The sequence below is a fragment of the Phalaenopsis equestris genome, unplaced genomic scaffold (assembly GCF_001263595.1).
Source record: "Phalaenopsis equestris unplaced genomic scaffold, ASM126359v1 Scaffold000004, whole genome shotgun sequence".
NCBI classification, from domain to species: domain Eukaryota; kingdom Viridiplantae; phylum Streptophyta; class Magnoliopsida; order Asparagales; family Orchidaceae; genus Phalaenopsis; species Phalaenopsis equestris.
This window is the reverse complement of record NW_018164446.1, coordinates 16,312-43,002: the sequence shown is the minus strand read 5'-3', so window position 1 is coordinate 43,002 and position 26,691 is coordinate 16,312. Positions and strand designations below refer to the sequence as shown.

Sequence of the window (26,691 nt, the reverse complement as noted above, 5' to 3'; positions counted from 1 at the left end):
TTTTGGTTTGATGATTGGATGGGGAAGGGGGCTTTAGTTGATTCTTATGGTGGTCCTGTGGCTATTGATATTAAAGTCAAGGATCTTTGGTATGAGAATCGTTGGTGTTTTAATGAGCTTAATAGGATTGTTCATAATGATGATGCTCTTTTTATATCTTCTATCCCTATTAACAGTGGTAGCAATGATGTACCTAAGATCAAAGGTGAGATGGGTGATTCTGTTGCTAAAAGCCTAGCTAGCTTTTTTCCGGACTTTCAGGGTTTGGATCTTTGTTGGATTTGGAATCCATGGGTCAAACCTTCCATATCTTTCTTTGTTTGGAGAGTTTTGCATAATTTTTTACCTACTGATGATTATTTTTTACCTACTGATGATTATTTTTTACCTACTGATGATTTGCTTAAGTTGAAGGGGTTACAACTTCCTTCTTGTTGTGTTCTCTGTAGGAATCATGAGGAGACTAGTCTTCACCTTTTTTCTAGTTGTATATTTATCATGGAGATTTGGAATTGAGTTACAATGAAATTAAAATCGCTGAATTCCTTTTCTCAGTATGCTAGAATTTTTGATATTTTACATTCCTGGAGACATAAAGGCAATGGTTTATTTGTTGTTATCTCTGCTGTTATTATGTGGTTTGTTTGGCTTACTCGTAATGATATTAAGTATAGAAATGGTGAGGCTAATACTCTTCACACGGTTGGCAAGATTTTATCTTTTCTTCTGAAAGGAATCAAATTTTTGACCCCTAATAAGAAGATTACGAGTAGGATGGCTTGTATGATGCATAATTTGTCTATTCATGTTTGCTCCTCTAATAAGAATATTACTTTGTTGCATTGGTGTAAACCTTGTGCACCTTATATTAATATTAATATTGATGGTTGCTGGAAGGCTAATAGTGCTAGTGTGGGGGTGTTTCTCGTGACTCTATGGGTTCTATTCTTTATTGGTTTGCGGCTAAGGTTGTACTTGTATCTCCTCTGGTTGCAGAGGCTGATGCGATGGTTTTTGGTCTTCAGGTGACTAAGAAAATTGGATGGAAATTTATTATTTTTGAAACTGACTCTTTAATTTTATGGAAGTATTGCAGATTTCAGGATGAGCATCATTGGAGTGCTAATCTGCAGATGAAAAGAATGTCCAAGAACTTACATATCATATGGAATCATACTAAGAGAGAGAAGGGAACTTTGTGGCTCATTGGGCAGCTAAGCTTGGATCTAATTTGAATTATACTGTGATTTCCAAAACTATTCCTGTTGTTTTGGTTCAGTTTGCTTTTTTGGATGTTTCTTAATTGTTTTTGATTTGTTCTTTTCTTTTGTCTTTTCTTTGGTGTTTTGTATTTTTAGTTTGTGGGTGTATTTTATTTTTCTTTTTTGGAAAGAGATCCTTTTTTATTGTGTTTTGTAGGGTGTGTGAGTTAGCACCTCTTTTCCGGTGTTGTTATTTTTCTTTGTATTAATAAAACGAGAGCCGATTTATGCTCTTTAAAAAAAAAAATTTAAATGATTGAAATTTAATTTTAGAAAATCCTAAAATTGAAAATGAATTAATTTTGTTAAAATTTATGTAAGAATTTGGCAAGGAAGCTAAGGAAGGAAAAAAGAGAAGAAATTTCATGTGCGAAATTCATGCACAATATTAAACACCTAATTTTATAATTTTTATGTTTTTTAGGTGAGATTTAAATTAAATGTTAAGCGCCTTAGGGTTTATGTTATATATTGAATATTATGATATGTATTAAAATTTAACGCATAAACTAATTTCATCTTAAGCAAGAAGTGTTACAAAAACTTCTTAATTAAAAATTTTAAAGAGTATATATATATATATATATATATATATATATATATATAATTAAATTAGATAAAGTGCAAACTACAATGTCTAAATAGTTAAGTTAGAATTCATATGAAAAAGAGATAGAACTGAAAGAAGCTAATCAAGCCTAATTTTTTACTATAGGCGCACCAAAGATTAGATTGAACTGAGGAAATAGAAAATTTAATTGCATAGTACAAATGAATAAATATGTTTTTATTTTATAATAATTCATTTTATTTATGAAAGCAATTGCAACTACTTTTACAAAATGACTTAAAATGAGAATTTTGTAATTTTGAACATTTTGCCCACTGAGCAATTTAACTTAAGCCTTTGCTTGCTAATATTTTATAGAAAAACCTGTTATAGGATAGATGGATCCTAAAGAATGTGTATAAACATCGATCAGATCAGGCAAATAGGAATTATTTTAGTTTTTATATTCTGTCAATTGTAAAAATTTATATATGAATAAATTATATTAAATTAAAATTTTATGAAATAGATTAACTCTTTTGTGTTTTAGATTATTTTATTTACAAAATGAAATTATGGGATAGTTTTCCTTTGTCTGACCGTCAGTGCTTCAGCCTTAGTAATCCAAGCTCCTAATCTAGGTCGTGACATGGAACTACCTTAAAGATTATGCGAAGAGACTTTTCATTAGCCTCATTCTCACTTTTGAAGCCATCTTTATAAATTCTCATATGTTCTTTCCAAAAGTTCCTTAAAATTTTGCTCTTTTGTTCAAGTTATTTATTGCATTTTGTGAATTTATTATCTTGCATGGAACATTGACGTAACAATTAGGACTATTCCAATTCTAACCCAGCCTTCACTTGTATTTTGTTATGCAAAATCAATTCTGATCTACTCAAAAGTCAAAATAAGGATTTTGATTTAGGCAGTTCAACTCAAAATAACTTCAATTCCTTTATGCATTGCATTGAGCAGAACTTTGGTATTAAATTGATACTTTATTATTTGTATTAAATTGATGTTTTATTAAACAAAAACTTGTCTTAGTGCTTCTGACAGTTATTTTTATATTATAAGCATGTTATAAGCTTAAGAATTATTGAAATGAATGAAAAGAAATAGTAAGAAGAAAAATGATGGTTCAATGACTTCAAATGGAGGTAAGTAAAGGAAATTAAATAAAAAAGCTTAACTCATTCAGGATTATCCCCAGATGATACAAGCAGAGGATATGATATTCCTGTGCACGAAAAAGAAAATAAAAATGGTAAAGGTGTACCTTCATGCATATTTTTTTTAAGATACCTATGGGGACAACTTTTTGAGAAAACTTTCGGGTATGACGGTAATATTAATATGAATTTTTAAATAGGTTAAAAAGAGTAAATATTTATATTGAAATGGGAAGGTCAAATTAGAAATGAAAGTTTATTGTTTTGATTCATCAATAAATTGCATATCCTTCGGACATTCATGCATAGTATTTTCACATTAATTTAATGCATGATAAGATTATAATTGTTCATTAAGTGATGAAAAATTTACTATTGAATTTAATTGTAACTTTCAGGAAAAATTATAGATTGATGTGTCTGACATGAGGGATTAGTTTACAAGAGAACGATTACTACTGATAGGTATTATGCTGTGTTTTGTGGTTGTACTTATTGTATTGTTTACTTTTAAGAAATGATATTGTTGTGGGCTAGTTTGAGATATTTTACTTGTAAAATATGGTGTTGATTTATTTTATATTTTTTTGTAATGTATTTTGTAGTTTCTTGGTGGCTCTTTTATAAATTAGAAATTATGAAAATCTATAGAAAGTAAATGCAATGTTAATACTATTTGATCATAGTTCCTGACTTGGTTAATTCTAAACTATTAGACTGGATAATGACAAAACATACCGCTATTTCAACTTTTAAAAAGTGAAAGTCACCTTTTTATGCATGGGTAAGGTGGCATATAGATAAAAGTTAAAGTTTAGGTCTCAAATAGGTAAATACATAGGACTTTAGTGGCATGCAGATAAATCTTCCTATAAAATAATTAACAAGCAGAGCAGATAGTTGGGCAATGATGCTTCAAAAAAATTAAAACTCAACCAGGTTACTAACAAGCTATCACTTTGAAGGACATCAAGTAAAAGCCTGTAAGTTCCCACATCATAACGAAGTCAAAAGGCTTATCCTTGGGCGCACATACTTTCCAGTGCTACATTACACATAAGGGAGCACACAAATAGTGCACATCTAATACTATCATAACCAAACATTACGATAGAAATAAGCTTTAATTTTCTTGCTACCATTTGAAGAATTAACACATAATTTTTCAAATATACAAATACGCATGCTAGAAGATTTCAGTATAATATTGTAATTTTAAAATGTTTGGAATTTATTCTCAACTACTGCATGCAGTCACCTTTGCTCACCTAGATGAAACAAGTTTTTATATATTCAACATCAAGCGTATTTAAGAAGGTAAAACTTGTAACTTAAAAAGGCAATAATATTTCTTAGCATAAGAATTCATCAAAAAAATAAAAGGTGTAAAGTAATGCATGATTTCATATAGAGTTAGGAAAGATAATCGATACCTCTCCTCCCTCCTGCTGGCTCCATTTTGAATTGCAACTTGGAATTTTAGCCTCTTCTATTTTCTGCTTTTCCTGTAGCCGAGCAGCTCTTTTTGCCTTAGCTTCAACCCCTTTCAAATGTTTTGTTGGGCTTCCATCCTTATCATAGTACCGGCCAACAAGCTTGCCAACAAATCTGATACCGAATAACAAGCATAAAGATCTCAAGTTAAAAAGTTCAGGGACCAAGGATCCCGCATGATGAACATTTCTCACATCTTGTTACCAGGAGAACCTTTTTACCAGGTATCACTAAAATCAACTTTCCAAACGAAATATAATGTTCTTTTTCTATTAAAAATAAGCTCATCTAGAATAGGCCTAAATATGATGAAATCGAAGTCGTAGCTGCAGTATGGTTTAGTAGCTATATTTCGTGAACAATTTCAATTTCAGTGAAATAACACTGGGCATTGGTGGTGGGAAAATTAATGTACAATTCTATAAAGATGATAGGCTTTATCAAGTCAATCCAAAATAACTTGGATATGCTGCTGATGATAACAGAAATTAGGACCAGCCCCTCAAATTTGGGCTTATGAATGATTCGCTTAAATTTCAGCAATTTGGCTTGTTATGTCACTCTAAGTTTGGGAAAGTTTCAAAATAAAACCCATTTACTTTATTATCTTATAATTTAAATTGCTGAGCTCTAGCTTAGTAGGATGACTAGACCTAACCTATAAAAGGCTACTTGGAAAGTCATCTATTGGTCATGTTTAACAAACCAAAAGATTTCAAGAAAAAAAGGATTATGTTTGCAGGGAATGTAAATATTTTCTCAAGATAGAGAAAAAAATGCATATGGTAAATTTTAGCAAAGTTCATGAGGTCGGCATTTGGGTCCACATCATCTTTAAACCATCACCTTTATCATTTATAGTCAATATTGTGAAATTTGTCCATTACACTGTCATTCTGTAGATATCCAGGTTTGGCAACCTTTCTAATCAAAATAATTGTTATTCTATTATTGTATATGATTTGAGTTCCTAGCCAAGCTGTAGATACTGTTAGTATAAAAAACATTAAAACCCACGTTTGACCTAGCTTGTTCAAATAAAAAATAAAAATAAGTTAATTATTTTTTAAAAGATGATATTGTGGATTATTCGGTGGCAAACCTTGAATCGTGTTAGTTTGAAGTAAATGTTTTACCAAAGGTTAGATACATAAAAATTGGGCTTAAGCTTCCCAAAGTTTCGCTCATTTGACCAGATATTCTGAATTATCAAATAAGCTGTATGAATAATAATGGTCTCTAGCATATCTGCCCTCCAAATTTAAATATGAAATTTGAAATCTCAGTGGCTAAGTGCATTTACTTACAAAAGCTAACAATTTACAGCAGAATGTTCACTGAAATCTCTAATTTTTAAATTTGGCTGACGGTCTTCCCTTCACTAGTCACACCAGAAGATGGCATATCACGGCCCCTAATCCCCTAAAGAAAGTGATACGAATCGAAGCCAAAATCAACGAACTGATTGCAAGAAATATGAGGAAAACCTCAAATTAGGGTTAATTTGATTAATATCCAAACAAACAAACAAGATATAATGGGTGATCTAATAGGGGTTTCCGCCCCTCTAGGTTGGGCCAGCTGGTTTAGCTGGGTTTGGCCGGTGTAGGCCAGTCAAAGAGGGATCAAATATTGCCCTCCTAAAGAAGCACCTTGTCCTTAAAGTAAGATAATTAAAATACTACTCCTTGATCAGTTCATAAGGCTCTCAAGTTGCTTCATAATTTGACATATCTTTCCACTTAATTAGGAACTCTTTGCCCCAGTCAATCCTCGAAGCACCTTTCTACCTCTAAAGGTTCCAAAACCACCTCCATGTCCTATGTAAATGTCGGAGGTAGAGAAGACGAGGGTGTGTAATCTCTGATAGCATGCCTCGACTGTGATACATGGAATGATAGATGCAATTACGATGATGGTGGTAACCTCAGATGGCATATCACGGCCCGAATGCATGCCACAATCTCATAGAGTCAAAAATATTATGGGGAAAGCTTCTCGCTCCTACTCGTAGCCAATGCACTTTGCCGGTAAGATCTCAGCTTCAAATAAGTCACATTACGAGCTCAAATTAAAACTCCCTCCTATGTCCATCAGTCTTCCTCTTCCTGATCTGTTGGGGCCTTAGTAGATAGAAATTGAGCTTTGTCAATATCCTATCATTCTTCAAACACTGGTCTACACTGGATATTGATAGTGTTATGCCCATAGTGTATTAGGTGAGGTGAATCTCACCCATACAAAATCCTGAATAGAGTGGTATGTGTTCCAGCATGGTATGAAGTATCGCATCAATAATCAGCCCAAGCAATTCACCTTGCCCAAAGCTTGGGTCTATCTGATACAAAACAGAGCAGGTATGCTCCACACACCTGTTGAACATCTCAGTCTAGCCACATATATGGGGATATATTGTACTCCTCTTTAAGATTGTTTATCGTAATCTAATTAGTTCCTTCCAGCAATGGCTGAGGAACACATTGTCCCAGTCTGATATAATGATTTTGGAACACTATGCAAACAAACCAATTTCTGTATGAATACAATAAACAACAGTGTAAGGGAGTCACAATGGAATGAAGTGTGCATACTTACTCAGACAATCCACTACCACAAATATCACGGTAAATCCTTCTGATCTTATGATATCCCGAATTCAAATCAATCATTGAGATAATGACTGCTCCAAAAAGCTCATCTAACAGCTTGTCAATCACTAGAATAGGAAACTTGTCCAGTACATTTTTCTTGTTCAGAGCCATGTAATCCACACAAAACCTCTAACTACCATCCTTCTTCACTAATGAGACTGAGCTAGAAAAAAAGTTCAGAGTGGGGCATCTTCTTGATCAACTTCTCTATATCACCATCTGAATTTGGGAATATCATAGTTGTCTGACATCGATGGGAGGAACCCATCCTTCAATGTAACAGCAAGCTTATGCTCCCTCGGTAGAGGTAACACACTAGGCTACTGAAATATGTAAGAAAACTGTTGCAGAAACCGTTGAACGCGCTCGAGGAACTTTAAGGACTCTGGATCATGAATCTCTTCTAAGCTCTACAATTCCATCAAATAGCCCAATCATACTCCCAATATTGTCTTGACCATGATTTTGAATGAGACTATAGTTCCACACAAGTTAGCATCCCCTCTCAGCACCACTTTCCTCCCCAACACCTAAATCTTCATAGATATTTCCAAACAACCCTCGTATCTTCGATCATTTGTAGTCACTTCATCCCCAGATTCACATAAATACTTCCCAAATGCAAGAGAAGGAAGTCCACATATATGTTTTGTAGTGTCAACAGCAGTTCCCTACAAATTCCCCGACTTTTCTCCACCTTCCCTGTCCTTGACATGACCCCAAAAATTCCCATATCTACCAACTTCAACCCCAATTGGTCCAAGACCCAATTTGAGATGAAGTTATGAATGACACAACTATCCACCAATACAAATACAGTTTTATCCCTGATTTGTCCCCTCACCTTCATGGTGTGATTTTGAGTGAATCTCAGGGACACCTCCGCTACGTCAAGGTGCAACTGCTCCTCTCCTCTACCACTTCTTCCTACAACTCCTAGCTATCTGCCTCCTCTCCATCCCAAATTGTAAAGACCTAGAGCGAACAATCCTTGTACTAGTGGTCTAGTGCATACTTCTCATCATATCGGAAATATAATCACTTTGCTCTTTTGTTCCACACCTTTGCCTCCAAGAGGCGCTTCAAGTTGAACCTTGGATAGACCCCCATATTCCTCTCCATCAACGCCTCCCTCTAAAATGACACAGTTTAGGTCCTCAGAGTCAGGATCATCAAGTTACTACCGTAGGATCCTCCCATGGTGTTGTTCTTGTCGGCCCTCTCCATTTAGTTCTTGTCTTCCATCATTTAGGCTAGCTCCATCGTCTTTCCTAATCCCCGTGGTCTCTATAGTTGAAGGGTTGCACGTAAGTCGGGTTTTAGACCCTTCATGAAATTATTCTCTAATACTGCTTCAAAAATCCCCCTCAGCTATCCCTACAATAACTCACTCAGTCGTCCCGACAATAACTCAAATCTCTCCATATACCCGTGACATTCCCCTCCCGAATCAAGACAAAAACTTGCTCATGTAGATCTCTTTTCCAAATTAGGGTTGTAAACGAGCTCGCTCGTGTTCGGCTCGTTTATATTTCGAGCTCAAAAAGTGTGTTCATGTTTGGCTCGTTTGCTTAGCGAGCCGAATACGAGTTGTTCACGAACAAAGAATCGTTTTGACAACCCTTTGACAATCCTAATCACGTAGCCATAAGATGTTAAAGATTGGGGCAAGATTTAAAACATAATTTGAATCTAGTTTTAAAATTTTTATTCTATTTTCTTCTTCATTAATACTTTTAGGCTATAAATATTTATAGCCTTGTAGTCAATTAAGTTTTTTAAAAATACTACTCATCAATAATATATATATAATTGATTAGTAGTATTTCGAGTCAAAACGAGTCGAACACGAACAACACAAATAACGATGAGCCGAACACGACCTTCTTAACGAGCCGAACACGAGCCGTTTTGACAGCCCTATCCCGAATGACTCAGAAACATTCCAAGAAAAAAAATTAAAATTTCTCTCGCAAACATATTGGGTATCTAGCCTCCCTCCACTGAAACCATGTTGGGTTTTCCCCTCCAAACATAAGCGCGAGGCCACGAACTTCTCCTCATTTAACCAATTCACTGTGAAATATCACTTCATCCCATACACCCAACCCTGTGTGTCTTCCTCATCAAATATCATCTTCAAATTCCTAATCCAAGCATCTCCACCCCAACTTCCTCTCCCATCGATGCTTCCCCCATGTATCTAGATTGAAAATCCCTCATTCAATCATAGCCATATCCCGTTACAGATTATCTTCTTCCTTCTTCATACTCCCCCATACTAGGGGTGTGAGTCAAGCCGACTCATGAGCCGGCTCAAGCTCAGCTAGATAAGTTGCTCGTGAACTAAGCTCAATGAACTAAAAAGTCAAACTCAAGCTAGCCCGAACTCAACTTGTTTACTCAAAATATATTAAGAGTCTGTTTGGGGCAGCTGTAACTTATTAATAAGTTGTGTAGCAGTTATGCCAAGAAGTTGCCATGAATAAGTTGACCTTTTATTTGTTTTCTGCAGTTTCATAACAGCTGTGTTGTGGTAGTTTCTAGATAAATGATCATTCTGCCCCTGTATAGTAATGTTGTTTACAACAGAACTATTCATACCAGTATATTCCCTACTTGAAAGTAAATATTCAGTGCATAACATTATACATTAAAAATAGACACTACACTAAACAGTGAGTAACATGACTGTCAAAATTTTAAGAAAAAATTAAAATAGCAATTAATGATATGATGATATTAAATTTAAAATGCAGATGGTATGTCACTAGATAAGCCATTCTCGAGTGAAACTCTCCATGCTCGATCACTCTCAGTGATGGAACCTTCCAACTCATCTGCCCACCTAAAATAGTCATAGTTTTCTATGACTCTCATTGGACACCTGTAAATCTGTTTCTCGTAGCAATCTGACTACTGCAAAGTAAGCAAAAAATATTGTAGTCTGCAATAGCAATACAATGCCTTGGAGATGCTGACAATTCTCGAGCTTAACATTCCTGAAGACTTAAAAACACACACCCTTAGATATAGCACTAGTAAAAATTAATAATTGAAGTAATTAATTAAAGTTTTATACAATTGTGAGTTCTCAGAGAACATAGTATATAAACCAACGAATCTATCACCACAAGAAAACAATAAACCTTACAAAAAATGACTTTTATTTGTCTTTAACCCACGTAATATCGAGCTGTTGTGTGTCATTTATGCATATCACAAAAAAAAAACCAAAAAAACCTAAAAAACCTAAAAAATCATAACACTGAAAAAAGTGAGAAACTTGACTGCCTTTATTGGGATTTCACATGTGACACCAACCAATAGCGACATAGTTCATCCAGAAAAACTCATAATTTCGAACGAATCATCATAAACATCCAAAATCCATAAAAAAATACATGCAATATTTAGGATACATATATTACCCACGTTCATCTCATCGGTCATCCAAGTGAGAAAAAATACATGCTTACAGAAAAGAAGAATACATTACTTGCATAAAAAAATTAATACAGTAAATATCAAATGCATAAGAGACAAATATACATGACTTGTATAAAATACTGATACAATAAACAGTAAATATTTTTAGGCGCATAAGAGCGCAGAAAACCCATGAAAGTCTCAGGCACATAAGTGTTTGCAAAATCAAAAATCACAACATCTATGCTAAGGTAGAGAATACTGAAATAGAGAAGCAAATGATCAAAAACCAATGCACGAAGAGAAACCACCACACAGAGGGCGGATCAAATGATTCAAACAGAGCCAAAGAGCAGATGAGAGGGAGAGGAGAACTCACGAGAGAGAGGGGAGTTAAGGCAAGAGTCGCAAGAGAGGCAGCCCCGTGGGGATCGCGAGAGAGAAAGAAGCCGCGGGATAACGCGAGGGTAGCCCCGTCACAACATAACTAAGGAACGCGGGCCGCAAGGTCAAACTTGCGGCCACGTTTCCTTCCGATTGATCCAGAGAAGCAGTCGCGCCGCACTTTTCAAACGAGACTCTGAGTTCCAAACCCATGTCGTGGCAAATAATTTGCCCCAAACGGACTCTAAATTTAAAGACTTTATTTTAAAGTATTAAAAATATTTTAAAAAAATAATATTTTATATTAAGTAATTTCTTATTATTTTTCTCCTAATTGCTCATTTTATTTTTCATTTTATTATAACACTAACTTAAAATAATATTATTTTATCCTTTATAATAAATAAGAAAACTCATGAGCCTGCTCGAACTTATAGACTTGTGCTCGAGCTCGAACTCGATAAAATTAATCAAGCTCCAGCCAAGGGTGGCTCGAGCTTGACTAGACTCGTTTACACCCTTACCTCATACCCCTTGCATAACCCAATCACCATGTTTCGAACCCCTTGCATAACCCAATCACCATGTTTCGAACCCCTTCCATCGGAAATCCCTAATCCACTCCCCATCGGAACCCTATGGGAAGGTTCTCGATAGTGGATGTTTTCCTCATGTTCCTCTCATTTGATCTCTTTTTCTTAGATTTGGCCAAGCATTCTCCGATCAAACCTTAGTTAGAGTTTGTAATTTGAACCGCTGGCTAGGTTTTGGATTGCATCTCAATAAGTCTCCTCATCATCTCCTCCAAGCCCTCAAATTGGTTTTTCATGAATGAAAAGCTTCATTCTATGGTTGAAAATATTTTCTTTAACCCGGATTAAATTTGCCCTACTTCTCCTTCCAATCCCTCCTCCAAAGCATCCACTTTCTTCACAGTCATCTTTTCAAGATCTTGCTCTGATACCAATTTGATACGAATCGAAGCCAAAATCAACGAAATAATTGCAAGAAATATGTTGGAAAACTCAAATCAGGGCTAATTTGAGTAATCTCAAAGCAAACAAACGAGATACAATGGGAGATCTATAATTCGAGAGGTAAATCACCTCCCCCCCCCCCCAAAAAAAAAAAAAAAAAAACCTAAATACACTCAAATTTTCCCCCCAAAACCTCTCCTGATTCCTTTCCTCGCATACGTGATTGGAGGCTTAACAGACCCCAATCGAGGGTTGGAATCTTCCCAGGAAAAACTAGGGTTCCACCCCCTAGGCTGGGCCGACTGGTCTAGCTGGTCCACGAGGGACCGGCGTGACAGAAAGGTCAACAATGGGTCTTATGGCCTTAAGGACTAATTGATTAGATTAAATTTGATGGGGCTTAATTAAGTTTATGTTGACTTCTTTGACTAGATGGGACACTTTAAAGACCCAAAAGATGGGCTGACAAACATTAGTATAAGAAAAGCCAATGAAAACTTGCTTTGAATCATCATTCTGAACTTTGATAAGGGCATCAAAATTTGACCTATTATTAGACACCCAAGGGATCACAACTTATAAACCTATGTAGATGGGAAGTCCTATATAGGTTTGCTTATTCCGAATTTAAAATGACTCAAAAGGATGCATTTCATGGTCATGCACTTTAGACAGAAAGGTCTTACAACCTTCCTTGTAAGAACGGTGATTAGATTGGTTGCACCAGACTTAAATGAGTTTATTTCTTTTGCTATTTAAACTGCGATGTCTATGCATTTTTCAGAAGCTTGCTCTTTTTATTTATTTATTTTCCCTGGGGAAACAAGAGAAGACCGCTAATTGCCAACTTCAAACACCTTATTTGAAGGTGGCATGGAAAAGAAAGGGGAAAAGGAGGGCAGTTTGCACCCCAACCAGAACCGTCACCTAAACATCTTGGAACTGCTTGCTAAAAGAGAGATTCGGGATGGAGAGAGAATATGGTGCATTTACATACATAGCACACAATTCTTGTGTTTTTTCTCGCACCTAAACTTTCATTACACAAATAGCACTAAAATCTTTAATATCACATAAAATAGTTTTATCATCACTTTTTAAAAGCGAAATACAACTTCTTATGCATAGATTTAAATCACCAAAGTGTTGTGTTTAAAAATGAAAGTTTAGGTGTGAGAAAATGTAAATACATAAGAATTGTGTGCTAGACATGTAAAATTCCCTTTTGTTTTTGTCTTGTATCTTAAACAGCATTTTTGTATTTTCATAGACAAAAGAAAATAGTAACAGAAGTGACACAAATTAAAGGCCTCAGGAGCACAGGAACCGAAATAAAAGCCTCTTTTTCTAAAAAAAAGTACCCACATGAAGAATCCACTAGCATCAAGGATCTAAGTACACTTTTCCTTTAAACTGTCCGCAATAATGGCAGGTCATTAGGACTAATAATGAAATTCTGGAAGTGATGAATGATGATACAGTCATTATTAATCCCAAACTTGAAGAATCTTGATGGAATACGACCTTAGAAAGAAGAGTAAATCTCAAAAAGTAATTAATAGAAACAAAGAATTCTAACACAGAACTCACGTAACTTACGTGTATCTTTCAAAATAAAACTTCCTCCAGTCAACAACACTGCTCATCTACAAAAACAAAAACATCCAAACGAACATGTTTAGAGCTGTACTCATCTTATACTCCATTTAAGCACAAAAGGGAATTGAACTATCAAAAAATTAAAAAAAAGAAAATCATTTTTAGGAAGAGGAAGACAATAATAATGGGAAAATTATATATATTATGTATGACGCTTTTGGAAATTCAAATGGACTGCATGTGATGGTAGACATCTAGAGATTATTAGATCTTTAGCATTTTCAATCGTACTAGTTTACACGACACAAAGGTGGACCCGCTCAACAGTCTGATCATCAATAATTTTAGCGGCTAATAAGGGTTTGTTTGGGGCAGCTGCAGCTGTTTGAAACAGTTGTGAAGCTGTTGCAGATGAACCTGATTTTCAAAAAGCTGTGGTGGTTATCACAAATTTATTTTAATTTCAAAAGTCAGACCGCAGCTTTCTGACAACATCATACTTTAACAGGTTAGGTTGAAAAAAATAGCTTTTCACAACAAAAATTTCTAGAAAACAGCAAAAAAAAAGTCCCTCAAACAGAGTTGTGGTGGCGGTCAGAAAACCAAAGCAGCCAAACAATTGTCCCAAAATGACCCTAAATTTATTTGTTTTCTTTCATCTTACTATTCCCTGAGGACTAATTAGTCTTTTAATTATGTTAAATTCGAATCAAAACAATATACTCATCAATCAAAATTATACATAGGTATTTGTACCCATTAAAAAGTAATGAATCTTCCTTTCTACTTTGAAAATTTTTAAAGAATGTCAGAAAATAATTCCAAAAGCTTAACTTTTTATTTATGGTTTTCAACAGCAAATACTAGCACTCTACATTACCTCTGCACCTGAGAGACCTTGAAGTGAATCAGTTAAACCATCGCCTGTAAAAGAAACAAAATGTTTACAATATCATACAGTTGTATAAAACAGACACCACGATTACAATAGAAGTCACTAAATCAGCATCAAGATTAAGATAGCCACAATAGGCCTTTGAATGATCAAAAATAAAGAAATAGCATACCATGAACGCAACATACAAATTAAATACACATTTATGTAAATATTACCATCTCGTTGGAATACAAGTTAAATGATATTTAGAAGCTTTTGACCATAAAATAAGAAAAAAAAGGAGAATAAAATAAATAAATGTAATTAATTAATTAATTAAATTCTTACTTTTCAATTCTTGTCGGGCACACAGATGAAAGTTCTGATAACTGGTTGTGTCCCTCCTTTTTGTTTTGTCTAATCGAAACAACACAACAACCCCGACCCTCTTCTCCTACGTTTGAAACCTTCACTTCCACTTCCTTCCTCTATGTTTGTCATCTGTCGCAAAGAATACTTCGCCTTCTCTTGCGACCGAAGAAAGGAATGCAGTGCACAAAGACCTTACCTCCGGAATTCCCATCCTTCTCTGCATCGAAATGCTTTGTCTGACACCCTTGCATCAAGGTCGATGTCCCTACTCTCGTGTGACAGAAAACAAGCGCAGCTTTCCCCAGCTTCCCCCTCTGCTTAGTCCTCCTTCCCCGATTCGAACCCAGCACAACAAAGTTGTCAACCCCATACCTGTCCTCCTCATTGTTCCCTTCCTTGTTCACCTCTCTGCCCTAGCCTTCTACCACATGTCAGCTCTCAAGAATCCTTCAACAGCTTCGTGCATCGAAGCCACAATCTCCAATCGAGGCCTGCCTTGCACCTCTCCCGTCGATCTCCTCTACAGTGCACTTCTCAATCCTCTCCTAACTATTGGATTGCATGCTTCTTTTATAAGTGTTGTTCGCATTTCATACTTAGGTTACACCAATAAGAAATCCGCTCTCCAATAAGTAAGGACACTCTTTACATGAGAACGCTCCACTTATGTGAACATGAATTCCTAAATATAAATATTATTAGGGCAATGTGATTTTAAGAAGCTCTAAAGAGCTAGACTTCGAGATAAGTCGTAAAAATCTATAAATTTGGGCAAATAGTATTGAGGCCAAAAATAGACACTCCCTCTGGAAAAGGAAACAAACAGTTAACAAAATACCTAAATGCACAAAACCCTCCTTGGAGAGAAGTACAAAGGTAGACAACCAGATAGTAAAAAAAATGCTAAAACTAGCACCGCACCTATATTTTGCCTAGCTGGAGAGGGATGAGTCAGCAGTAAAGATGGCTCGACATACTCCTCTGATAGAAGATCGTTGAGCTATAATCCCAATCTAAAAGCATCACCCCATTGTGCAAAAATATTTGGTAAACAATCATCTTACAGAAAACTCTGAATCCATACATCAACAGAAAGTAGAACCAATGTCCTTGCGCGTAGTCGAGATAACCAATAAGCCCGATAGTAATGATTCAAAAGCTCAGAGTAAATTGTTGGCAAGACTAATCTGCCTCAGCGATCACCTTCTTCAAAGGGTCATCTACGAAAAAGCTCATGACTTAACAAAATGCACTCCTCTTATTGATGACCAACAATTAAAATTCTCGATATTGTCTATAGGTCCATAAGAAGACGGTCAACTCCTCGGGACCAACACTGCATGTACCACTATCAAAACCCCATAACTCGATCATACCTCAAACCAAACCAGAAGGAATCTTTAAGAAATCAAACAATGACATGTAAATTGCCTCATAAATCTCATCTACTCATAAAATATCTCTATGTAATTGTATTATGTATCTGACCCAAGCAACAAATTAAAATGTCAAACTTGAAACCCGAACTACAGTCGAACCTCTATGACATTCTCATGTCTAAAGCAAGCGGCGACTCAAAAATCAGGATTGACCTACTAGTTCAACTATATCAATGGTCAGTTGTAGAATCTCACAAGACCCGTAGCTGATCTGATCCACTATCATATTTAAAGGATTGTAGTAACCCACTCTGCAGGCACTTGAATCTCTTGAGTCTTTGATGAGCAGTGTGGAAGAATAGGAGAAAGAATAAAGAATCTATCATAAATTTCTAGGTCCCCAAGCATATCCTGATGCAGCTCGAGTCTAACCTGAAAATCAACATCCCCTCAAGAATCGAGACTAAATAGAATACTCACTAGGCTCATCAAGTGGAAGATAAGATGATCAATTTCAGCTAAACATTTTCTGCAATAAGAAACAGACAATCAACATAGCTAAAATAATATAAATTAGGGGATAACATACATTGTCAGCTCCAGACGCGTACCACCTTTGTTGTCACCATAAAATCAGAAAAAAAGGAAAATAAATAAATTAAAGTAATGGGGTTTGCGTCTAGAGCAAACCAAGTTGTCCCCTAATTTTGATTATTTCAGCTGTGTTGGTTGTGTTTCTTGTTGTAGAAAGTATTTAGTTGGAAGAGATCACCTAATCTTTCACCCAATGAGTCTAGTGAGGACTCTATTTGAGCATGCATTGATAGTCTTGATCCTCGATGGAATGTTGATATTTAGGACAGACTCAAGTTACAACAAAATATGCTTAGAGACCAAGACATTTCTGATGAATTTTTTATTTGTTCTTTTATTTTTCAAAACTTCTTGTCAGAGACTGGAGCTTTACGAGCCTAAGAAGTGTGCTACTACTCTCAAGCTAAAATGTGGAGGGTATAGTCCTTTGGATGGGACAGTGGATCAGATCACCTATGGGTCTTGTGAAATCCTACAGCCAGCCACTGATATAGTTGAACGAGCAGGACACTCCCAACTTTTGAGTCAACGCCAACTTCAGAAAAATACTAGAGTGACCCAAATATTTGTTTGTAGGTCGGGTTCTCAGTATGACACCTGAATATGTTGCTTGGGTCGGATACATACTATAGTCATATAGAGATCCTTTGCAAACAGTTGGAATTTAAGAGGCATTTTGCGTGTCCTTGTATGATTTCTCGAAGATTCCATCTGCTTGGATTAGAGGTAAGATAGAGTTATAGAATCTTCATAGTAGTATAAGTCGGGTTGGTCCTATGGAGTTGCCCATCACCTTATGGGGCCTATAAATAGTATCGTAATTTTCGATTTTTGGTCACTGATACGAGTGCATTCCATCATATTATGAGTTTTTTACAGATGACCCTTTGATGATGGTGGTCGTTGAAACAGATTAGCCTTGCCAACAGTTTACTATGAGCTTATGAGTTTTCAGTATTGAGCTTATAGGTCATCTAGACTATGCAGGCAAACACGAGTTTTTTTTTTTTTTGAAGTATGAATTCAAAGTTTGAAGTATGAATTCAAAGTTTTCAAAGTTTTATGTAAGATGCTTGTTTATCAAATATTTCTACACAATTGGGTGATTAGTTTGGGGTGGGTTTACAACACGGCGATTTTCTATCAAAGGAGTATGATGAACCATCTTTACAACCGACTCATTCCTGTCCAGCTCATCCCTATCCAGCTAAATCAGGTATAGGCGGGGAGCTAATTTTAACATTTTTTGGCTACCTGATTGTCTAGCTCTGTACTTCCCTCCAGTGAGTTTTTTGTGTGTCCAGGTGTTTTGTTACCTGCTAGCCACATTTTCCAGAGGGAGCATCTATCTTTAGTTCCAGTAATACTTGCTCAGATATACAAAGTTTTATGATTTTTCTCAGAGCTTAATTAACTTTGTGTGTCACATTTATCAAGACAATATTTAATGCATTGATTCATATTCACATTTGTGGAGCTTTCTCGTGTCTAGAGTGTTCTTACTTTCTTGAGAGGGAATTTCCTACAATCTATTAGTTATCTCTAGTCTTTTTCCACATTAGAACTGGAGCAGGTGTGATTGTTTTTCTTTGCACCTCACTTGGTGATAAAAATATTTGCTCTCGTTCATCAGTTGAGTATAGTTCTCATTCCAAACTGCTTTCTTGAGGTTAATATAAATGATGACTCTCACCATGTTTTGTTCTCTAGAGTATAACTGTTGCGAATTACTGAGTACTTTATCAGCTTACGACCTACATGATTGTTATCAGTATGGATGTTCAGTCATCTTAGAAGGCTATCAACTTAACTAGGTGACTAGTCAATTTGGGCATTCACTGACTACTTACGTATACTAGGAGTCGCTAACACTCGCTCGATGGAGTCAACATCCACAGATATCAGGTTTTGTATAGCTTGATTGTGGATTCATTTGCTCAAGCTTGGTACTATAACTCCTCTCGGTATTCTTATAGGAGTGAGTTATATTCAACTGACATGGGTGGGGCTATCTTTTGGTGTTTTCATGGAGCATGATACTTGTAAATATGAGCGTCATGTGTGGCTATTAGGTATTCTTTGAAGTCGAGGCCTCATCACGGTCTTTCACGTGGAAGATAACAGAGATAAACTTATTTTAATTTTCTTTATCAGTAAAACTTTATCATATACTACTCTTTTTTTCTTTCTTTCTATTATCTTCACATAGTCCTCTTTTATAACTCAAGAAAGGGAATAAGCCCATAATAGGAGAGGTTGTCTTCTCGCCGACCAAAGGACGAGTTAGGAAGTCGCCTATACCTTCTACTAATATTCCCTTAGCAAATAAACATGTTAGATCTCGGAGAACGCATTCTTCTACTTTTGTGGATAAGGCGGATGACTAAAGTCCTTAGCCCCTTGTGTCATCAGAGAAGATTCTTTCTAATCTTAGAATGTCAACTAATGTGGAGTCCTTACACAATGAGTCAATATTAGATTTCACCTCCCTTGATTCAGCTATCGTGCCTAGTATACCTCTGAGATAGCTCTTCAGTGAATGCTGGAAGACTGAATTCAAGTAATATTCTCTTATTCTATCTTAATAAGTATGTGTTTTCATTATAAAACACTGGTTCATAATGTCTCGCTCAAACAATACTATTTGAAGCATATTATGAGTTTGAAATTCACTACTGACGCATTTGGTTTACAGATCCCAGGCAGCAAGACATGCATGAATATGCATTGGCATTTTTGTGGAGGATGATATCTGGATCAGATCCAGAATAACCTCAGACTTTGGAAAGCTTTATAGTGGATGAGAAGTCTTCAGTTTGGAGGGTTCTTCAGCTGAGGATTATTTGTATAAGAAGTTGGTCTGGTGACAAACTTTCTACCTTTAGTTGAATCAATGATAATTATATCTTCCAATAAGGCTTAAATCATTCTGGAGTAAATTACAGCTTACTATCGAAGAGAAACTTTTGAAACATTTTGGTGATGTAGGACATCTTAGGTGAAAGAGACTGCAAATTTATATTTGTCAGATGCATAGAGTAAAACAGTGATTTGAAAAAATTTTCTTTAGTTTTTTATTTAATAGGATTTTTGTTTATAGCTTTTGAAATCTGTTTTTTGGAACAAGCCTATGATATTACTCATGAGAACGGAATGTACCTTCCAAGGGTAACACAAACATTTACTCATATTACAATAGCTTTTTTTTTTCCTAGGGGATAGTAACTTAGTCCCATTTATTGTATATTAAAGAGAGGAGGCATAGCACATTAAAAAAAACATAAATATAGGATAAAACCTTAGATACAAGAGATAACTGGCAAAACTTAAATTCTATAAAAGAAAAAAGAGTTACTTCAAAAATAGACGTGGAGGAGGTGTGAACTACTAAGCTAGAACCCTATTCATACTTGTACTACAATAGCTCACCGATTCATGCATCACTTCTCTATGTTTGGCATGAACTTGGGTTAGATCAATTGTGATAGTCAGTAAGTTCAAATTTTCGGTAAAGTTAGAAAAAAATATGATAAATTCAAGTAGATTTTTTTAAAATTTCAAATAGGATAGATTACAATTCTGACACACTACTTTCAAAACAAATTTGTCAATTCTCTTTCAAGTTTACATAATCCTTTAATCCGTTGGAAGTGATATCTTTCATAAAATGATCCATAGCATACTCATTTCACTAAGTGTATTATAATTACCACTCTTCCGAGTAGTGTTTTGCAGCTAGAGAACATAAAGAAGAATGCATTTTGAATCATTTTTTTTATTATGGATATTAAATTTTTTTCATATCTTTATATTTCATTATTTTATTAAAGTTGTTGCAGTAAAAGTCATTTAAAATTTTAGCCTAACAACTTATTAGTTATTTGGCAGTTTGTTCGCAACTTCTACACAAAAATCACACATTGAAAACTAGGAAAAAATTTTAGTACAACACATGACAATTACAATTATAAAAAATTGCCCAATAAATACATAAAACAAATTAAAAATAACATGTCCAAGAAGAAAATACTTCAAATAAAAAAAATAACTACATGTGCAATGCCTTACTTGAATTCTGATCAACCTTTAGTGATGATTATTTTTTTTCTTATTTCTTCCTCTTTTGCCATATGGGATTTGGAATCTCTATGCACTAGAATATCAACATTCTAAATGCTCCCATCTCAATCATAAGACTACTCTGAATCATGGCATCTTCAATGAATAAAAAAAATAATTCAGATTAATAAAATAGGAGAATCGGGATCAATGTTCAATGTTACAGATGAAGTGGTGACCATATACACAGGCTAGAAGGGGCAGGGAAACTCAAGTTTCATGTAATGTTCTAAAGTTGATTCCAAATTCAAAAAAAAAAAGATAGATCTGAAGTAGAAGACACATCAATTATAATGAATAAAGGTAAGATCTGATCGTTTGTATGCATCTCCTGCCTGAAAGTTTGATTTCCTCAATTCAAGATGATTAGGAAAGAAATCAAAATGGATGTGCCCAAAAATTTTGCAAGAAGAATAATAAAAAGGAATGCCATTAAATCCGACCGACTATCAATATCCACATAATGAGTAAGAAATTCACAGCTTTTCAAAAAAAAAAATTGAATGTAGAATTCAACCATAATTTTGGTCACAGTTGGCCTAGAGTGATGAGTCATAGCAACATCCACTTGCAAATATTCACTAAAAGCATTGATTGGTTGAGATAATATAGCGAAGATGCAAAAAAGCAACCCAAATATGAGAGGTGATCCCTCGAGAGAGTCAAAGTGAGAAAACTATTTTAACATAATAATCAGCTAGCCTTTAAAATAGTTTTAAAATGATATAATGAGGGTCATAAGCTCAAAGAAAAAATTGATAACCAAGTACAAGTCTCACATAAAGTTGCCAATGACCTCCAAATTGGGGCATCCCAAAGAAAATTTGCCCACAAGAAAAAATATGAGTGGAATTGCATGCTCTGAGATATTATCTTTGGTAAAAAAGAATGCAGGTTTGCCATGTGAAATATGTTGCTTATGTTGAGGTAGTAATGAACATTGCTAAAAATAATTAACGAAATGGTTAGATGAAGGGCAATGAATTTCCAAAGCTTTCATCCTCCAGTAACTTTCATAATTGTCAAGGATTGCAAGTAGTGAAAGATGAATTACCAATGACAAATAAGCAAGTGGAGCCTCAATAAAAGATAGAGGTCACCAAAATAAGTGATGATAATAAAAGTAACCGAACAAGGGGTTCAGTTTAAACCTGCAGATAACTGATCTAGGGAGTTGAGGAGCATGAATTAAGAGCTAAGAGAGGGACTTGAGCATCAACATCAACTATTTGAAAGATTTAATGGAAACAAAGACATTATAAAAGTTTGAGAGAGAAGATGTGAAAGATGCTCAAAAAGGATAGAAGCAATTGGCGGGCAAGATAGGCAATCCAAAACCCTACATACTGAGCTAGCAGAGTAGGTTATGAAGGACATTGATGGGAATATATAAGTCAAAAAGCATGATGTGTTTGTTACACATGAAGGCATGAGGGCAAGCACCCCATGCACTTACAAATCTACGCACACGAATGAGACATCACAAGAGGCATGAACTCAAGCAACATTTTTGGATGCTTGTGTAGGGCTAGAGTGCCCCATGCAAGTGAATAATGAACATCAAAATTGGACAAAGGGACTAGAGTCACCTCATGTGAAGAAAGTTATATGTTTTTGGAATTGAGTGTGGTGTAGGAATACCTTTTTGAACAATTTTTTATTTATTCATCTATAAATAAAAGAATTATGAATCATATAAGACAAGTATGAATAAATAAATTCTTATTTTGGATGTAACGTCACTTTTGTCCATCTATTTCAAGATTTGATCCCTAATGAACTGAGACACAAAACTTCAAGAGAAAGCAATCTTCTTGCTCAAGTTTGAGACTTTCGTATTCGATTACTTTTGTTACTTTCTCCATCATATTTAATCTCTTTCCTGACTTTCAAGGTCATCATAAATCAATAAGGATAAAATCTCGATAATTACATTGGGATATATAATGTTTTAAATCATGGGAATGCTAGAATATTCATAGGCCCATTCCCTTGTCATTTTTCATTGTCATCATCAATGGTAATTGTGAACTTAATTGTAAAGAATATTTCTTCGAAGAGGCTAGACACTTTGCACTTGCCCCAATTTATACAAAAAAAAAATAAAAAATAAAAAATAAAAGGTATGTACATATATAAAGATTAAGGCATCAATAAAAATACAATAGTGCACTGAAATTCAAGGGAAAACAACATATAGGAAAATAAAAAAATAGGAGATTAGTAAAAAAATAAAAAAAAATATGAAATAAAATGGCATCGAATAGTGTACTTGACAACTATTTCTATGATGAACACTCCCCTAAGAAATAAAATGGATTTTGTGACAAGCATGAAGATGATGGCCGTGATTAGCATTAACATTTTTATATTTTTTTCGGGCATCTTAATGATTATTAGAATGTTTATAGGTAAGTTTCAAATACTTTTTACATTTGCTTCAATGTCTATAAAAATTAAATGAAAAAACATGAAAAATGGCATCTGTATAAACAAAGTTCAAAGCATCAATAAAAAGCAAGACTAATCTGAAAATAGAGAAGAAATAGTATTTAAGAAAAATTCAAAATAACAGGTAAGTAAATAATTAAGAAATAAATATGAAAAAAGACAACAAATAGAGCAGTCGACAAATATTTCTACTAAGAATGCATCCACTAGAAATAAATAAATAAATAAAATTTGGTACCAATGAAATTGACGATGAAGATGATCAGCTTCAGGTTATTTTCATCATGTTCATGATTTCTAACATAGAGTTGAACATCTTATTGCTTCTAAGCAAATAAATCATATGTCCCCATTATGCAACCAATATACAGTCACAACAGTATTTTCCGCATAACCACATGATTGCTCGAAGCCCATCTAAGTTGGACTTGGATACACCTTACAACAAAACAAAAGAGAAATGCAACACCATGCAACAATAGATATTGTAAATATATACCAAGAAAATGCATTTGCATAGGTTTAAGAAATTTTCAGTTGAGTATCTCTTTATGCATATTAAATTTATGCAAAACCTCTCAATAGATATTAGTAAAGCAATACCAAAAGTAGATATCAATCAAACACATACTAACAATAGCAATATCTTCAGAAAACTAAAGAGCTTACCTGTAAAATTCCCAGAAACAAATGCACGTGATGCATCTCTGAAGCCAAAGCAACATAACATCAATTCAGCATTGAGCAAAAAGTTTAAGAAAGAGGAGTATTTGCATACATACCACTCAATTCCTATGAATTTACATATCTAACACTTAAATTTTGCTTTTTACCTTATACCACTCAAATCTTTCATATCACAACAAAAATACCACCATTGTTAAAAGTGAAATAGACCTTTTCATGCATAGGAAAGGTGGTATCTATGTCAAAATTGAATTTTAGGTTTTAGATATGCCAGTACAAATGAATTGAGTGGTATGTATGTAAATCTTTCCCCCAACCCCAAAAAAAAAGTTAATTAAAAAAGGTAAAAGGAAGCATTATCATCACCAACAACTATAGCATGAAAATATATGGTTGTTTTTTTACTAAACAAACGCCTGAGCAAATTTTAATAACTAAAGGATGGAGAAATGGCAAACATAAATATACTCATTGGAATCACATTAAGATCATCAGAATTTTATCATGGTTCACAGTAAAAATTCATGTAAATCGCTTAAGCATTTTAAGCATGAAGTTCCCCTTTTTTACTAATGTTGACAGTTTTATGTAACAACTCGTGACAAATTACAAACATTTTTTTAACAGAAATATTTAAATACATGCCACCTAATTCCTTCATATTTAAATATCTAACACCTAAAGTTTGATATTTACATTTCTAATACTTTGGTGTCATGAACCTATGCATGAAAAGGTGTACTTCACTTTTAAAAGGTTAGTAGTAGTGGTATTTTTTATGTGATAATAAAGAGTAGAGTTTTATGTATACAAATATGAAAAGTTTATGGAGCATTTGATTGCAAGTAGGATTTAGTAAATCCGTAAATCGTAAATCCGATAAATCCACCTTACCCTTGTATTTAGTAAATCCGGATTAAACTGAATCAAAGGCAAATTTTGAGAACTTCAACCCAAAAATTCATAAATCCACAAAACTCCTACATGTTAGCGTTTGGCTGGATTTAATAAATCCGGTGATAAATCCTATTAAAAGATGATAAATCCTATTAAAAGATGATAAATCCTATTAGAAGATGCTAACAAACGCCCCATATGTTAGATATGTAAATAGATAAGTATTATGTGGTATGTTTGTAAAAGTTAAGAACAGGAGCAATGTTCACTTTCCAACTGTTCATCCAACTTCAAGATTTGCAACCAAATATTAACTTACAAACCAAAAGAGAATGAACAATATAGATATAGATAAAATTCATAAACAAAAGAAATATCAACATCAAACTATTCATCATAAGTTGATTGTTACATGAGAAACCTACCTTCCAGCAAAGTGATGGTAGCCACCTCCCGGGCCGTAATGTGACCTCCCTTTGGTTACATCAAAGACAGAACTGCATTCCTAAGCACAGCCATTATTCTCAGAAATGAAAATAAAAGTACAAGAAATAAGAAAAACAGACAATAATTACCCAAGAATTCCTAATAATATCGACAGTTTATCATCCGTTCCATTGAAAGGAGCTATTTCTTCCACCGTCCACATTCTCTGATATGACAAAACAAACAAAGTTCGAGAAAATAAAAGAGCTTTTCCAAATTTCTAGATTTTATTGATCAAACAACTAAATTTTTGCTTCGATCAATTCTATTATATAACAAGGCTTATGCAGCAAATCGGAAACCCGCAGCAAGGTTTAAGAATTACCGGCTGGTCAGGCTTCCGAATAGAGGTGAAACGGAGGAGAAGAACAGCAGCCATGGCAACAATAAAGGCCGATCCGATGAGCGAAGGAAATAGCCTTCGCGTCAGCTCCATTCTTCGGTGCATCTCCTCCTCCCTATGACTTGCGAGTTGAGATTGGTCATACGAAGTACTGAGATTCTTCGCTTCTCTGCTGTCGTCCTCTCTTATTTTCGCGAAAATTTTCATCTCCAAAGGGAGTGTAACATCCGAATGAATTTAAGCCACTTCTAATAATGGGTCCCACCTTCTAAGTGATTTTAAAAAAATCAAAAATTTAATGTCCGACACACCCGACTTCTTAAATATCCCGCCTATTGAAATACGACTGTCAAGAATCTTTTTGGCTTCCGCAAGAGATTTAAAGAGATGGCGTTGGAAGGTTAGTGTCGAAGCATTAAGAGAAAGGAGTTGGTGTACACCAAGAATATGCAGCTGGAAGAACATGTGGAGAAAATGGAGTTCAATGATCTAAAAAAATTGCAGTTGGAAGAGCTCATAAGGCCGGAGTTGGAGGAGGCTAACAAAGGTGACTAGGAACAACCGAAAAAAAAGTTGAAGATATAAAAAAAGAAGAATGATGCAAAGTGGTCGAATACAGACGCCAATGAAGTAGAGAATTTGTCCTGCTATATGTGATCGTTCTATTTCGGTTATATTTTTTAATTCAGTCTAGGTTGGCAGGTAGTTTTTCATAGTTGGGTTATTGTTGGCATATTTTCACGGGTTATTCATGGTTTATGTTTTGGGGGTTCATTGCTAGTTTATATTTTGGTTATATTTAGGTTATTTTTGGCAGCTAATATTGGTTGATTAGTCGATTATTTATGGGTTATTTGTAGGTTATGCTTGGCTTACGTATGAGTTAATGTAGTCATGAGTTTTGTTATATTTATGAGTTAATCTGGATTGATTTATGTTTGGGGGTTCATAGCTAGGTTGTTTTT

The 26,691-nt window shown here is 34.7% G+C and overlaps 1 protein-coding gene across 1 annotated transcript in view; it reads right to left on the bottom strand.

Annotated features, from left to right (window-relative positions):
* Positions 1 to 25,933, bottom strand: part of LOC110018163 (membrane-associated progesterone-binding protein 4) — a 47,353-nt gene extending 21,420 nt beyond the window's left edge. Inside the window, exons 1-7 of the mRNA XM_020715376.1 lie at positions 25,709 to 25,933; positions 25,473 to 25,549; positions 25,323 to 25,394; positions 23,983 to 24,020; positions 14,402 to 14,445; positions 13,522 to 13,568; positions 4,421 to 4,595 (exon numbers count right to left, since the gene is read on the bottom strand). Coding sequence (XP_020571035.1) covers positions 4,421 to 4,595; positions 13,522 to 13,568; positions 14,402 to 14,445; positions 23,983 to 24,020; positions 25,323 to 25,394; positions 25,473 to 25,549; positions 25,709 to 25,933 — 678 coding nt within the window. The remainder of the gene's footprint in view (positions 1 to 4,420; positions 4,596 to 13,521; positions 13,569 to 14,401; positions 14,446 to 23,982; positions 24,021 to 25,322; positions 25,395 to 25,472; positions 25,550 to 25,708) is intronic.
* Positions 25,934 to 26,691: the final 758 nt, after the last annotated feature.